General features: G+C 36.8%; 1 protein-coding gene across 2 annotated transcripts in view; it reads left to right on the top strand.

Annotated features, from left to right (window-relative positions):
* The window catches only part of GLRA3 (glycine receptor alpha 3), a 184597-nt gene extending 168056 nt beyond the window's left edge, over nucleotides 1-16541 (top strand). The window contains exons 8-10 of one of the 2 annotated variants that reach the window (XM_043891458.1): nucleotides 2084-2227; nucleotides 4469-4513; nucleotides 16028-16541. In XM_043891458.1, the coding sequence (XP_043747393.1) occupies nucleotides 2084-2227; nucleotides 4469-4513; nucleotides 16028-16306 (468 nt within the window). In that variant the 3' untranslated portion in view covers nucleotides 16307-16541. The remainder of the gene's footprint in view (nucleotides 1-2083; nucleotides 2228-4468; nucleotides 4514-16027) is intronic. The other variant, XM_043891459.1, reaches the window with a different exon arrangement.
* The last annotated feature ends 816 nt before the right edge of the window (nucleotides 16542-17357 follow it).

Here is a 17357-nt window from a genome sequence, read left to right as displayed (position 1 = left end):
CTGTGTTATTTTAAAGTTACTAGTGCTAGAGTCCCAAACCTTTCAGGGCTTGTGCTTGCTGTCCTTGGAGGGTCAGTGAGGATGGAGAAGAGAGAGAATTGAAGTTGGTGGGAGTCAGAGGAGAGGATGAGGAGAGTTGACTTTTCAGTCTCAACAATCAAGTATTGATCACAAGAAGCAGAATGTGGGCTGCATAGATGATGTTTGCATAGTTCTATTGTCAAAGGAAAACAGTTGTCAGGTTCATTTGAAAACCATATTTCTTATTTGATCTCTTGGTTCATGTCATTATAGATCCAGGTTGTTGAAAAAAAATGCACACACACTTTTTCCAAGGAATGGTGTAGCTTGAGATGGTGCCTGTGAAAACTGTATTACATCTTCTGGGACCGTATGTATTTGAAGGCAGCCAGAAATTTCTGACACAATTGCAGAACTCATGAGATTTAAATCTATGCTTTACAAACATATGGGCACTTAGCACAACCATGGAATAAATTGAGGGCATACATCTCTCTGCTTGGTAGAGTTCTTTCTGATCAGCAGAAATCACACTTAAGATACAGGAGGAGATGCAGAGGGCCCCCATGTCGGCACGTCTCACATGTAAGTTGACACCACTGGAAGTGGTGTAAGTTGACACTTCTTTTTAAAAGAAAATCAATTCAGTTCAAGATATTAACAGAGCATCACTCGAGATAGTGAATTTCCACATGAATCATCATCTATGGCTCCCTCCTCCCTAGTGTTTTAACATTTTGCACCTTCATTTATCTGCTCATTCAGTCAGCAAATAAACACACACACTGCTGTGATGGTGAACAAAATGAATGCCATCTGTCCTCAAAGAGTTCACACTCTAAACAAAAAGAAAACAAGAAATAAGCAATTACAGTGCAGTGTGTTCGGGTAAGCACAGATGTCATAGGATTCAGAATCAGATTTTGGCAAAATTTATCCTGAGCCCTGAAGGGTCAGTCAACTGAGTGTGTATAGGAGAGTGTCCTTTTCTTTTAGAAAAATACCTAAGTATCAGGGCATCACGTCTGCATATAATAGTCAAATAATTCAGGGAGAAAAACATGAGATCGAGATTAAGGGGAGGGAGAGAAATGTAAGTAAACATTAACAACTGTTGAACTTGGGAGTTCTTTTTACTGTTCCACCAACATGTCTGTAAGGTTAAAATTATTTCAAAGTAAAAAATAAATTTTAATTAAGAAAATATGGAGCTGCCGGGCCTGCCGGCTAAATGAACAGGTCAAGGACGCAATCACCAGTGCACCTGAGAAATAAAAGACTAAGAAAGATGGGGTTGAGAGGGATGGAGTCAGCTTGTGACTGATTCCGACGACTTTATTGAGGCGTAACATACATATATATACTAACAGGATTCACCAAATTTTAGATCAAAGACTTGTATACGTGCAGAACTGCAGATACTAGTTTTAGGAGTTTTATCTTAACTCCAGCAGGGCATGGCACCAGTGTCTTATAATCAGGTAAAGACTACCTAGACATAAGCCATTCACAGGAGCCCGATAATCTTATCAGAGTCAGGAAAATAGGCAAATGGTGGCTGCAGCGATTTCCTTGAGGGAGGTGAGAAAGGCCAATTTGCACTTTAACAAATCAGGGGTGGCGGGACAGAGAGGGACCTTTTGATCTCTCTCAGGGCCGAGAAGGGGCCTGAGCGGTCAGGCCGGCTCCCCGCATGGAGCTACAAGTTCAACAGTATTTTCTATATCTCAATATTACTTCAGACCTTTTCAAGTATTCTGCTACTCTGCAAGTATCTTTCAATGTTACTGCACACTTTTCAAGTATGATACTATCTTACCCTGAAGATAAAATTATATTTCATCTTATTTTCTTTCATCATACATTTGGTCTAGTGCTTCATTTGAAAAAAAATTTGTTAGCAAGGAATACACATTTTAATGTATGACTAATACATAAAACTTGCAAAAATTTTAAGTAAAAGATTTCTAATGTATAAATGATATAATTTAGGAACAGACATCCATTTTTGTTCTCCGTGGAAGTAACAAGTCAATTTTCTCACTCTCTCTTTCCTGGTTAGGTCTCATATGTCAAAGCTATTGATATCTGGATGGCAGTGTGCCTCCTTTTTGTGTTTTCAGCACTTCTGGAATATGCAGCGGTAAATTTTGTATCAAGACAACACAAAGAACTTCTGAGATTTCGACGAAAGAGAAGGAGTAAGGTAAGTGATTAAATGCATGAAGTTCCTTGGCATACAATTCTCCCTGGAAAGTGAATTTGTTATGTTTAATGGGAATGTACAGAAAGAAAATGGAGACAGGAACTCAAAGAGAGGACTGTCCTTTGATTTTGTCCAACTGAAACTTATGTTGTCAAAAATTGCTTCAGGGAGAAAATAGTAACATCTAGCTGCTTTACAATACTTTACAGAGCAGATCTGGTGACACGAGAGCTTTATCAACTTCTTTCTAATATCTGTCCTGGAATAATATCATTTTTTGCTTCAACTAATAAAATCTATCATTTCTTATTTGTAACGCTGTAATGTTTCTGATGACTTTACTTGACACAAGTCATCAACTATTGCTATTAATTTTTTCTTTTCTTGAACTAATTCCTTGAATGTTTTAATCAAACATTATCGATTTATTTTATAATACTCTGATGTTCACATAAAGCTATGTGGTCTCTTTTTTATACATATTTTTGGTTTTTGAGACATTTCTTCTGGATCCCCATTGGAAACACAGTAAGGTGTATTTTTGCCTTGCTGTCACCTGATAAATCAGGAACATCCTTGGGAGACCACAGGAATCTGTAGAAGTAATCTTCTAATTGGATTTGGATGTACAGGATGAGGTTGTTCCCCTCTAATAAGACTTATAAGGTCATCTCTCTTTATATGCACATAATTTCAATCAACCCTTTTCCTTTTCTGAAAGAGTTTCTATCAGCCAACCTATCTTTGAGTTTATGTTTAATGTGAATGTGCCAGCTGACATTTTAAAAAAGCAAATAGACTCAAGCTACAGAGAAATGTCAAAGTCATATATTACAGGGGAAACTGTGACCAGAATCCAATATACTGAGATATTTAAGTCGAAACGTTCTCAAATCTTAAAATGAATAGTCTGGTTTATATATTGCATTCATTTTTAAGAATTTAATTTTTAAAGAATTTTTTATGGTTCCTGAAGGACTGACTGTAATTTATATATTTATAAAATGTTTTAAAAAACCCTAAGCCATGATCTCTCAGTGCTGAGTCTACTCAATTTAAACATCAGAAGCAATAATTTATTCAGTAGTATCTAATTGACTCCTCAGAATCATCACCTGCTCTGGTAAACATCCCAATTCACTGTAGCATGGGAGAAATTTCAGCATTACAATACTCTGGGTAAGACGACTGACAGAAAAACAATGCCAGAGCTTGTATTTGACCAATTTTTTATAAACATTAAAGCACATCATTTATATATTAACATATATTTTCGTGGAGAGATTAACTTTATCTCCTGCCCCAACCTCTCCTGGTCTGCTGGTGTCCTTACACTTTTCTCACCTGCCTCCGCGTCTCTCCCCTCCCCTTCTTTCTAACCTCCCTTACTTCTCATTTGCTCTTCTCTCTCATGATACCTGGCACAGGCTGAAACATGGTGATAAGACAGAGCATTCTGTATCCCAGGAGTGAAGGTGTGGTCATTTTTTTCCCTCCTGAATGACTGATCAAGACAATTTTTCCTTCCAACATCATGAATCAATAAAGCATCACTTATCTCCCCCTCTCATTTTGATTCACTTTTTCACATTCTACATTTTTCTACCTTTCTTCTCCTTCCTTCAATGTAGGATGTATCAGCCACGTGCTGCCAACACCAGAAATGAGGGGTGTACACAGGTGGTGTTCCAAGGGGAGATGAGAGCTCAGACCTTTTCTGCACCCACCACATATCCGGCAGTCAGAGCAGCCAATGGATAACATAATGCTCTACAAATTTAGACACTCATTTCTGGATCTTCCTTAAAAAAAATCCATACCACAGCAACTCTTTATTCAGTTTTACCACCTATAAGTGTATTGGGATAAAGATATTTGACACCCTTTATTATTTAGCTCACAGAAAGACAGCAAGATTAATTTTTCTAGTGACTGGCACTCTAGAAAAGGGTCGAAGTGCAAAAATAGTAACATCTGATTATATTTCTAATCACCATTTAAAATACTCAGCGAACATATACTGTAATTAAGAAATAGTGCAGTAAAGAAAAATTTTTTTTTTTTTTTTTAGTTCATACTCTGGGGCTGGATAGCTTGTGTATGTGAGAAACTATTAATTGATACATATGTTTGTTTAGATGATCTGTGCAATGAAAGCCAATTGTGCAATTATATTTTAACCATCTATGACTTGATTCTCTGGTTTCTCAATCCCTGTTGGTCCACTTTACCTTCCCACAGACAGAAGCTTTTGCATTGGAGAAGTTTTACCGTTTCTCAGACACGGTAAATTCGTTTTCTTAACTCTAAGTAGAAGAATGCGGTCATCAGTTTAAAAAAAAAGCAGACAGCATCCTCTGCACTCAGGCAGTGTTGGGTGGGGAAACACAGACCCCTGCACACTTAAAGCTGATCTACCACCAATCCCCTTCAGCTAAGGGTATTCTCTTCTTCTAACAATTCCCTTTGTCTCTCTTCACTCAGTAAAAATAATTTGAAATGTTATCTTTCATTCTATGAACTGAGCTGTTTGTTTGGTCAAAATAATTTTTAAATATATATTAAACAGAAATATCACATGTATCTTATAATATTGTCTGTAGAGAAAATAATCATACACTTTGACAAAAATAGTTGCAAAATAGATGGGACGTTTATTTGTACAAATAAGTTCTAAAAACAGCTCCTCTTGCCAGAAAATAGACCTAAAAATAAAATGCTTTCTCCAGCTTATGTATCTTTAGAAACTATTTTTAATGTTAAGATATGTTGAGATTCTTTAGAGTAAATGAGTGATTTTGGTTTTGACTTCAGCATCCTTAAAAATGTTTGATTAAAAATAGATCACAAGGACACACCTCCAATTAGAATGGCTAAGTGTTTAGAAATGTAATCTACAGTAGAGCATATTAGTAATTTGACTTGGAGATCCATAATATATGACTCTGATTACATTTTAAATATACTCAAAGCCAAGAATTTAGCTTGGGAAATCATATTCAAACAGTCCAGTCTACTAAATTAAAATTTCTGGAATAAAGTATATTAAAAAATACCTCTCCTGATGATTTTTACCACAAATCTCAGTTAAGAATAGACATAACTAGGTGAATACACAACAGACATACTGTTGGATGAATAGTGAAGTGGTCTTAATTTCATAACAAGTATCTAGATCAAAGATTATTTTAAAGTCGTTATTAATTATATTCCTATATTATAATACTCCCTCTATTATTTTTATTTTCTACTAAAATTTCATAGTTGTTCCCACTGTAACTACCTACTTCAATTTTCATCCCTGGGGGGAAAATTCACATGATCCAATTAGTTTTATGCAATTATCCTAACTAATTTTTTAAAAAAATTCATTGCTTTGAATTTTCATAATGATGCATAGTTGCCTCTTTGGGAGAGGTATACATTTAAATTTTCAGTAACTAAACAGTATATAAGGAGTGTTAGTATGAAATATATATTCAATTAGATATTGCATGACAAAACAGTACGAAAATAACTCTGATGAAAATACAGATTTCCTTTGCTAGCATTCAATAAATACTTATTTTTTAAAAAAGAAACAATATGGTTTACTAACTATATTATTTAAGAAAATGCAAATACATTTTACAAATACAATAAATGAAAATACATTTGATTAGAAATATATGCATCACATTTATTTTTATAACATTCTAATTATCATTCAGGTTGATGATAATTAAGGTTGATCATTTTCACTTTTTGAAAACAATTTTTCTCAACCTATAGCCCTCTGGGCCAAATGAATTCATCATTAAAAAAAAAACCAAAAGTATCTACTTTGCTTAGTGACAGTCTGAGCAATCTAAATTATTAAATTAATATAATCAAGATAAGTCTAAAAATTAACTGAATACCCTTTCCTTTTATGAGTACTGATTTGCATGTTTTTCATAGTATTTTAATTCGGCAGAAGAAGCAGTAAATAAAATTGCCCCATTATAGAAAACTTCACATAACAAAGGGCCTTACACTGATAAACATATTATTCTGGGGAAAGTTTTAACTTGGTTTAGCATTTGGCCTAGGCACTGCATGCGATCTTTTACACCTTACCTTTTCCCCTGTAAAGGTACAAGGGATCCTTTTTGTATACTGTGAAAGAATACACGTTCCCACTTGTATCCAAATTTCCCCACCCCACACTGTTTTAGCCTGCTGTGTGCCAATCACACACCACCGCACCCTGCCATAAATGCTTATCCCCAGTGCTGTGTGTGTGGGTGTATGCATGATACAGAAGTGTTTTGGTTAGAAGCTGCTCTTCCCATGTATGATATCATTACTTTAGTCCTGGACGGTTTAAACAGATGCAGAAATATTTCTGAACATATGTAATTTGTTGAGAAATATGGATGTTATGGGATTGCTTTAATGCATTTCATACAGCTTTTGCTTTGCAATGTAATAATGCAAGTTTGCTGAGCAAAAATACATTCACGTGGTGTTCTAGTATATCTTCCTGCTTATTCTTGTATATTGTTACTTGTGTATGCAAATGAAATAAGAATGGACCACAAATTCTAGATTGAAAAACTAATTGCCAAGTGTATATTTTTGCTTGTTTCCTTTTTAAAATAATTGACTGTATTTTGATTATCTGTACAAAAACTTATTTATGTATGTATTTATGTCCTGTATTACTTTAAAAAGTAACTCAAGGTAACTATTAAGAATAACAAATAATTGATTTTTCTGCCTTGTGTTAATACCCTTTGTGAGGTCTAGAATATAAATGTGAAAATAAATATAAATTTAGGACAGATATAAATATGAAAAATGTGAAGAAAGCGTTAGTCGCTCTGTTGTGTCCGATTCTTTATGACCCCATGGACTGTAGCCCACCAAGCTCCTCTGTCCATGGAATTTTCCAGTCAAGCATACCAGAGTGGATTGCCATTCCCTTCTGCAGGGAATCTTCCTGACTCAGGGATTGAACCTGGGTCTCTTGCATTGCAGGAAGATTCTTAACCAGTGAGCCACCAGGGAAGCCCAATTATAAATATATATATATACTCTTTTGGTTGAATGGATGAGGCTTCATGGTTGGAAGCAATGTAGTACCTGTATACATGGAATTATTTTATAAAGTTTCCATTGGAGGTCAGTTTATGCTATATTCTAAAATAGAAGATATTCTTTCAATAGGTAAGTATTTGATATATACTTGAAAAAAAGTAGTTTCTCAACAACTTCAAACTAAATTCTACTTGAATGACTGATGTACAGGGGTTAGAAATTTCTTCTTATGTAAAAGAAAAATTATAAAAATTTGATTATTTCCTGCAACATGTATTCCAAGTGTATGTTAAATACAACTATTTCTTAATCTCTATCCTCTCTGAAATATCTGTTTAGGAAAATAATATTCAATATAGTAATATAGTCTCTACTTAAGTTTACATGCTGTATAGTGACTTCCATCACACAGTTAAATAAAATAGGCACACTGCTTTTTATATATGCTATCTACTGTAAAATATTATCTTATGTCACACTATGGTGATAAGTTGGCACTGAAAGAATCTAGAACATTAAGTTAGAAACAGATATGCAGATTTTTAAAAAATATTATTTCAATTTTCAATTCCCCTATGTATGTATATATATTTTCATAAAGTTTCACCTAAAATATTCATCCTTTTAAGCTTACATTTTACAATTCAATAATCTCCAAACCATTTCTGAATCTAAATTCAATACACCAAACATAAATTTGGCTAATTTATAACTACTTCATGAAAGTGGAAGTGTTAGTCGCTCAGTCGTATCTGACTCTTTGTGATCCCATGGACTGTAGCCCACCAGGTTCCTCTATCCATGGGATTCTTCATGCAAGAATAATGGAGTGGGTAGCCATCCCCTTCTCCAGGGTATCTTCCCAAGTCAGGGACTGAACCTGGGTCTCCTGCATTGCAGGCTAATTCTTTACTGTCTGAGCCACCTGGGAAGCCCAGCTAATTCATATGTCATCTATAATAAATGCAAGGTTCTCCTGGGAGCTAAATTTCAAAGAATTTTATATTGACAATTGACTTGTAAGTCTAAAGTATTTTTAACATCATACATAGTTGTATTCTTTTAAGCCTTCCATATTTGGGTGGGTGATGTTTAATAAACAGGATTTTTGTTTTAGGCTGATACATATTTTAGAGAACAACTTTTAATTCATTCACATACCTCACCTAGCCTTAGAATTTTCTAAGTGATGCTTATTTCTCTCAACAAAAACAAGCCATTGTTTTGTTAATTAGCAATTTTCAAAAAAATTTAAAAACGTTAAAAAAAATCTACATACTTTGAAATCATATAAATGGGAATTAATATCCATTTACTTTTCCTCCTTCTGTCATTTTCCTATTTGACAATTAAAAGTTACAGAAAGTTATTTAAACAAAACAACCTTTAGGATAATTTACTTAACCTCTTCATTGTATAAACAACATCTCAAAGGTATTCACTAGGGGGAAAACATCAGGATGAAAGTAACATATTTAATGCTGTTGTATCTCACAGCAATTGTTATAATTAATCATCATTCAGTCTGGGTTATATGATTAATAATTTGTAACTACTCACTAGCAATCTTCATGCTTTCACCATGCCAGCAAACAGATAAGATTCTTTTGTTGCTATTTTAGAACTAAGAAGAGGATAGGAAATTAATTCTTTTCTCATATACATGATAGTATATTATGTTTGATGATAAAGATGAAGAAATTCAATTGAATAACTATATCTGCCCATGAATTTTCTTTCTGTAATAATTCTAGTTATAATATGCATGTTACATGAGTCAATCTTTGGCATAATTCTCTAAATAAAGTGGAAAAGCACTGAGAATGTTTCACAGAATGGTATTGTTGCTTAATTATTGAAACATTTTTCTCATTTCCATATTTAGTGAAAACAGGTCCTCCTGCAGAAAGAATTATGCACCAACAAAATGACTTTTTATATTTTTTATTGCCTATCCTTCTAACTTGCTTGAAGCATATTGAGACGATTGACTTGTGGGTAAACTAAGCTGTTTCTTCAATTTTACTTCTTGAATCAGCCATGTTCTTTAGTTCATTTTGAATTCATTCTATTTAATCTTTATTATTGTCTATATTTTGAGTTGTAAAGGGGCTTAATATCATGAACTTTAAACATTGGCTAACCTATAGTGAGTCAAAAGTTTTAGATGTTTGTCTAAACCTTGCTTTTGTGGCCTTCACTCTATTAGAAAGCCAAGCTGAAGGTAGCTCCAGAAAATTGAATTATCTCAAAAAAATATTTGAGTGCTAATTGGAATAAAGAATATCACTGCACTTGTAAACATACATAAGCACAGGATAATCTTTTGCCTGAGTTTTACAAAGCAAAAAAATTAGTTGTCATAAAATAACTTGATATACTTTTTAGTTATGTGCTTAGTCACTCAGTCATGTCTGAGTTTCTGCGGCCTCATCAACTGTAGTCCACCAGGCTCCTCTGTCCATGGACTTTTCCAAGCAGGAACACTGGAATGGGTTTGCCATTTCTACTCCAGGGGATCTTCTTGCTCCAGGGATCAAACCTGCGTCTCTTGCATTGGCAGGCAGGTTCTTTACCACTGTGCCACCTGGGAAGCCCCCCAGGTGGCAGGTTTTGAATGACAGGTTTTAACAAGGGAAATATTTTTACTGAAATGGAAGATTTCTATTTCTTCACCTCCAAAATTAACAGAAAAGCCACTGATGATATATTTGTTAGTGAAATCATATCCCAGATGCTTTTGAAAACGATATAGCACCAAATCACATTATAAAATGTAATTGTCAAAATTCTATTCCTAAAATATTCTTTGGTCCATCATAAATTTAAAAATGAATAAAGATACAGTTCACATAAATAGGCTCACATACAGCCTCTCCTAGACACAGCCTTACTTAAAAACAGGAATTGTTAAAAAATAAAATAATACCTCAGTACTAGCCCAAATGTCATTACAGAGTATGTTTTCATAAACTACCACTTAAAATTTAAATTAGAAAGTGTTAGAGGAATTCAAAAAATGTTACATCACCATGAATTCCAGCTAACTAGGATAGCTGCATTGTGTCTTTTGGGAATTTTTGTTTCTACACATTTGAGCATTATGATCACCCGGAGAGCTTGGAAATGCAGATTACAGGGACAACCTAAATGTTAATGAGTGAAAATCTGTGCAATTGAGATCCAGAAAACTGGATCTCAGCCATGCCTCCAAATGATTCTGAGACAGCTGTTGCATGGACCTCAGTGTGAGAAATCTTGTCCTGGCCTGGACTGTCATTATTGCATGCACATAGAATATGGTCATTTTACAAGTTGTGGCCAGGTTTCATGCTAGGCCAATGCTGCATGATGATGTTAAAGTTTCAATTTTTCAAAAGTGTCACTTTCTATTAAAATCAATATTCAAAGTAAAGTGGCTTTGTCAGTGTAGCTCCATAGCTGTGATTACAGGTTTGAGGAGGCATTTGTACTTTCAAGACAGAAATAAGCTTTGATCTCATATGTCATTTGCTCAGCTATTCAGTAGGATAAGAAGCAAGAGAGACAGCAGATAAAGTGTCTTCATCTAAGTGGGAGGCCTTCCAGCTACTCAAGCACACAGGACTTTTAGATCCCGCTTCCACAGGGAGCATGAATGGCTTTCTAGTCTAAATAAATACATATAGTATGATGCGTAGAAATGAGCCCTTCAACTGGGAAATACAGCTGTAGACCCAAAACCACGACATCAGGTGATACAAAAGGATAGAAAAGGGAAACCTGTGAGGTGGGACTGAGTTAAGTAATAGCCTTCCTATCCCCCCCATGCCCCGCTGCCAAACACACACGTCCACTACCAGAAACCAGAAACCTTTCTAAAGACACTTGCTTCTTACCGTAACCGCGTGGTCTGCGTACTAGTCCAGTGAACCAACCAGCCAACTGGTCATGTCCTGACCATCCTGTCTTTAGTGATAATGGTGTTTCTTTCTTTCTTTTTTTTTTTTTTTCAGATTTTTATTTTTTGTGTGGGTTATTTTTAAAGTCTTTATTGAAGTTGTTTCAATATAGCTTCTATTGTTTATGATCTGAGTCTTATAGTAATAATGTTTTAATTTCTGTTTAAAACACTGCTCTGTGAGCTGATGGAATTTGATATACCCTTACTATGTTGTGCTCTTGGGCCATTTTATACACTGATCATTTGTAAATGTGTTCCTTTATCCAAAGAGATCTATTCCAGGGGCCCAGACTGATATAAAAGTGCCTGTTTCAAGCCATAAATAGTATTTTCAGCTGTGGCTTTTGTTATAGTGTAAACAAAGCCCAATATGGACTCTCTCTCTCAAAGTCACTCAGTTTTGTCCAACTCTTTGTGACTCCATGGACTGTAGCCTGTGAGACTCCTCTGTCCATGGAGTTCTTCTGGCAAGAATACTGGAGTGGGTAGCTATTCCCTTCTCCAGGGGATCTTCCCAATCCAGCAATCGAACCCAGATCTCCCACATTGCAGGCAGATTCTTTACTGTCTGAGCCACCAGGGAAGCCCTATTTCTTCTATAGTCAGTTGACTTCTCTAAGAGCTCTGGGCAAAGACCCTAGTGGCATTCCATCTGTCAGCTTTGTGTTAGCGCTTGTCCTCGGGAGAGTGAATCCAAAGGCAATTTTCGAGCAATTTTTTTTTTAATCTTGTTAATATTCTGGACAAGCTCTGACCACATCAATGGCTTCAGTGGGCAACAGAGGGACATGTTATATCCATTGCCGCATGGTTCAGACACCACCATGACTATGTCAAAAGCCAGTCTAAGACATCTGCCTTGGCACATAGTTTCCTTCTGAGCCAGCAACTAGATGGGGACTCTATCTAGTTTCTACCCGGGAGTTCCTATAATGAAACTCCTAAACAGTTTTTGCCATGTCCATCTGGTAGAGGCTGTTGGGGGGATTTCCTTAGTGAACTCAAGTGTTCAGCCGTCAAAGAGCTGGACATGACTGCATGCAGCAGGCATAAGGAACCATAGCCCAAGATTAGGCTCAAGACAGAAAATGGCCAGGCCCTTCATTCATGGTCACATCCTTTCCAATTATATTAATACATTTAGTCGTTGGCTGATGCCACCTACTGGATGTATCTTGAAAGTGAAAGTGAAAGTTGCTCACTCGTGTCCGACTATTTGCAACCCCATGGACTATACAGTCCTTGGAATTCTCTAGGCCAGAATACTGGAGTGGATAGCCTTTCCCTTTCTCCAGAGGAGCTTCCCAACCCAGGAACCAAACCAGGATCTCCTGCATTGCAGATGGATTCTTTACCAACTGAGCCATCAGGGATATATCTTGGTGGTGGTTTAGTTGTTAAGTCGTGTCCGACTCCTGCAACCCCATGGACTGTAGGCTGCCAGGCTCCTCTGTCCATGAGCTACAAGGGAAGCCCACTAGATATATCTTAGTCCCTTATTTTCCTATCTGCATGTCATCATGGTCATTCTACTATGACCGTGATGCCTATGAACCCAGCATCACTGTGCCCCATCAGCTTCTTAATATTATTCTTAATATCATCTTCTCATTTTCCAACAGTCTGATTGCACATGGTACACTGGCTTCCACAGTCCCAAAGAGCTGTTTTTACCACCCATGGCTATTCAGTGTTAACCATGGCACAGTCTGGGACCCCACTCAGAACTGGGCAAGGAGAACTTGGCCTTCAGACTTCTTTCTGTCTTTGCAGATGGAGTCAATTCAGCCACCCTGTCAGCCCCTTTGGTTTGCATTCCCATTGGCATCACTGGATTAATTTCTGAGATGAAAACAGCAGATTGAACAGGGTTCCTTAAGGGAAGCAGCTGCAGTAACTTGAAACCATTTCCTTCCTCCCGACTGGCGACAACCTGCCAGGAAACCTTTCATAGGAATCCTGTCCATTTTTGCTCTTTTCAGTCTGAGTTTTAAAAGTCACCTCAAGAGAGCTGACAGATAGATTCTTCTCTAGCCAAGCTCTTTCTTCTGAATGGCCCAGATTTTTTTTTTTTTTTTTCCCATCAGTGAAACCCAGTATGTCAGCTGCTGGGGTAAACTCCTCCACAAATCATACATCCCCTTCTTCCTTGCCCAAAGGACAGCCTCCTGGGAAGCCAGGCCTAGGGCGCTCCCTGAATCACCGTGTCTACCAGAGTGTAGGTAAGAGGATAAGGCTTGAGGAATCTAATTTATTTTCCTTCTATTATTATTATTAATTTTTGTTTAGTCACTAAGTGATGTCTGACTCTTTGAGACTCCCATGGATTGTAGCCTGCCAGGCTCCTCTGTCCGTGGGATTTCCCAGGCAAGAATACTAGAGTGGATTGCCATGCCCTCCTCCAGGGAATTTTCCAGACCCAGGGATGGAACCCACATCTCTTATGTCTCCTGCATTGCAGTCAGGTTGTTTACCACTGGAGCCCCCTGGGAAGCCCGTTGCACAGGGATTATCAATTCTCAGTTATATCTTGAACCACTTTCCCCTGTTTTACAACCTAGTTTCCCACTGGTTTTATCTCGATGATCACCCTCCTGCTAATTCAACAGGGCATACAGCTGTGTCATCCGTCTCCCAATAGTACAATTTATCCCCAGTATTTTCCCTGCAGGGTTTGCTATCTCAAACTCAGGGAGGATCAGGGTCAAGTTCTCACCAGAACTCCCTCCCAGAAACTTGGGCCACATTGACACTGAAAGGGTCTGAAAGCCAAGTCACCTTCCATCACCACTGCTGAGGTTTTGGGTTCAAACTGTCAGTCAGACCCTCCAGACGCAACAGACTTCAACCTGATATTGTGTTTATTCAGTCCTCTAGGAGCAGACAAGGCAGATAATACACCAGACGCAGCATCTGCATCTTGGGGGTGGGGAGGCAGCCACTCAAGCGCCTTCTTGGCCCCCGGCTCTTCAGGCCACCACATAGCTCCCCCAGGGCAGGAGCCACCGCACAGGGCACAAACTCCTCATTCCTGTTACCTTAAGGCCATTGTTTTCAAGGAAACCATCATGCAGTACACCTTAAGTTCATACAGTTCTGTGTCAATTATTTCTCCATAAAGATAGAGAAAAATCAAAGAAAACAGTTATTTAGCCTTAACAATCCCACAGAAGTGAAAACTATTGGCAGTATAAATGAACATCCTTTTTAAAGATTGCTAAGAAATCAATTTCCAGTTTTTTTTGTAAGATTACAACAGTTACGTGTACTTTGGGTCATCAGCTTTCATTTCAGACTTATTTACTCAAAAGTCAGTTACTTATACATCTTCCATTCAGTTCAGTTGCTCAGTCGTGTCCGACTCTTTGCGATCCCATGGACTGTAGCACGCTAGGCTTTTCTGTCCATCAACAACTCCCAGAGCATATTCAAACTCATGTCCATTGAGTCGGTGATGCCATCCAGCCATCTCATCCTCTGTCATCCCCTTCTCCCACCTTCAATCTTTCCCAGCATCAGGGTCTTTTCAAATGAGTCAGTTCTTCGCATCAGGTGGCCAAAGCATTGGAGTTTCAGCTTCAGCATCAGTCCTTCCAATGAATATTCAGGACCGATTTCCTTTAGGATGGACTGGTTGGATCTCCTTGCAGTCCAAGGGACTCTCAAGTCTTCTCCAACACCACAGTTCAAAAGTATCAATTCTTCAGTGCTCAGCTTTCTTTATAGTCCAACTCTCACATCCATACTTGACTACTGGAAAAGCCATAGCTTTGACCAGATGGACCTTTGATGGCAAAGTAATGTCTCTGCTTTTCAATTTGCTGTCTAGGTTGGTCATAACTTTTCTTCCAAGCAGCAAGCATCTTTTAATTTCCTGGCTGCAGTCACCATCTGCAGTGATTTTGGAGCCCCAAAAAATAAAGTCAGCCACTGTTTCCACTGTTTCCCAATCTATTTGCCATGAAGTGATGGGACTGTATGCCATGATCTTAGTTTTCTGAATGTTGAGTATTAAGCCAGCTTTTTCACTCTCCTCTTTCACTTTCATCAAGAGGCTCTTTAGTTCTTCTTCACTTTCTGCCATAAGAGAGTTGTCATTTGCATATCTGAGGTTATTGATATTTCTCCCAGTAATCTTGATTCCAGCTTGTGCTTCATCCAGCCCAGCATTTTTCATGATGTACTCTGCATGTAAGTTAAATAAGCAGGGTGACAATATCCAGCCTTGACATACCCCTTTCCCAATTTGGAACCAGTCTGTTGTTCCATGTCCAGTCCTAACTGTTGCTTCTTGACCTGCATACAGATTTCTGAAGAGGCAGGTCAGGTGGTCTGGTATTCCCGTATCTTGAAGAATTTTCCACAGTTTATTGTGATTCACACAGTCAAAGGCTTTGGCATAGTCAATAATGCAGAAGTAGATGTTTTTCTGAAACTCTCTTGCTTTTTTGATGACCCAACAGATGTTGGATAACTTATTAGCCAAATAGAATTTTTTCTTGCCCAGTTTATTTAGATGGTCTGGCAATATGTAGAGAATACCAGAATATTTAGTTTTTCCATTAAAACATAACACTTGAGAGTTTTATTGAATGGACTCATGTATATGATACAGCAGGATAAATCATTAAAACTTGACTGGGAACAAAAGTCAACTCACCTTGATATGCTTTATCTTTTCATTATAATAATGTTATCATTCATCATGATAAAGCCTCAGTTATGGTTCTGAAGCACTTGTTATACATGCCTTGCCTTATTCTATGACTTCAGTGCTTCTGTTTTTCTTATGACAGGATGATGAGATAAGGGAAAGCCGGTTCAGCTTCACAGCTTATGGAATGGGGCCGTGTCTGCAAAGCAAAGAAGGTGTGACCCCAAAGGGCCCCAACCATCCTGTCCAAGTAATGCCGAAGAGCCCAGATGAGATGAGGAAGGTCTTTATCGACCGGGCCAAGAAGATTGACACCATCTCCCGAGCCGGCTTCCCATTAGCCTTTTTGATTTTTAATATTTTCTACTGGGTTATCTATAAAATTCTTAGGCATGAGGATATTCATCAGCAGCAAGATTAAGTCTCGGGGAGTGTGCAAGTGTGCAAACTCAATCAAGTGTGGTAACTCAGAGGGAAGGCTTTTTGCCTAAGGGTGTTTCTGTGTGTGTATGTGTGTGTGTGTGTGTGTGTGTGGTTTACAAATGATGACCATTGTGCTCAAGTGACGTATGGAAAGGTATGATTATGACTTGCTATGCAAAGTCATGAGGCAGTTATGATTCTTTTAATGAATACAAAATATGTGTATTATTGGGATTCTATTTCATTAAGATTATCTGTTCTTTCATAGTAAATTTTACAAGTGGACATATTATTGTAAATGTGTTTCTATATAATATGATGTCACATAATAGTACATGTGAAAACTGCTTTAAAATTCTTTGATTTTTCAATTCAGTATTAAATATCACAAAAGTTAAATTTGCACAGAAAACTTTTAAAAAGGAAAAACAGGAAATGTTGAAGATTTTAAAAATGTAGCTTGAGGCTTTAAAATATTTTCTTATAGTTACAAAACAAAAATAATCAGATAGTTAAGTGACAAATTCACTCAATAACAACAGAAAATTGTACATACAAATGTTATAGAACCAACTTAAGTAATAGAAAATTAAAATCAAAAGATTAAAGTAAAAAACTTTTATTGTTTATATACTAAATTTAATTGTTTAAAATATCAAATTTCCCTCTTTGGAAATGTTTTTAATGGCCTAAGCAATCATATTATACATAAAATCTACTTTTCTTAACTTTATATATCTGTGAATGAATGTAGATATACTAAAAACATTATTGTTTTTAAAAAGTGTTATAGCTATGTATTTTTCTTTGTTGCCAAGCACTGAAAAAATTCAAGCCAGCATCTTTGTTTTGTTAGATTTTTAATAGTTGGTTAATCATCTGTAAGTAATTATGTTTATTGTTTTGATGTAGTTGAACAAAGTTCAGTAAGACTTTTATATTTTAGTTTAGAATGAGGCTTTAAAATTCAGTAGGATTATAGTATTTACATTTTGGTAAAAATGAATTTAATGAAAACCAAAATAGATTTAGGAAGATTTTTTAAAATA

This window comes from Cervus elaphus, chromosome 29, assembly GCF_910594005.1.
Source record: "Cervus elaphus chromosome 29, mCerEla1.1, whole genome shotgun sequence".
Classification (NCBI taxonomy): Eukaryota; Metazoa; Chordata; class Mammalia; order Artiodactyla; family Cervidae; genus Cervus; species Cervus elaphus.
The sequence above is the reverse complement of the archived record's forward strand: the minus strand, read 5'-3'. Positions and strand labels throughout refer to the sequence as shown.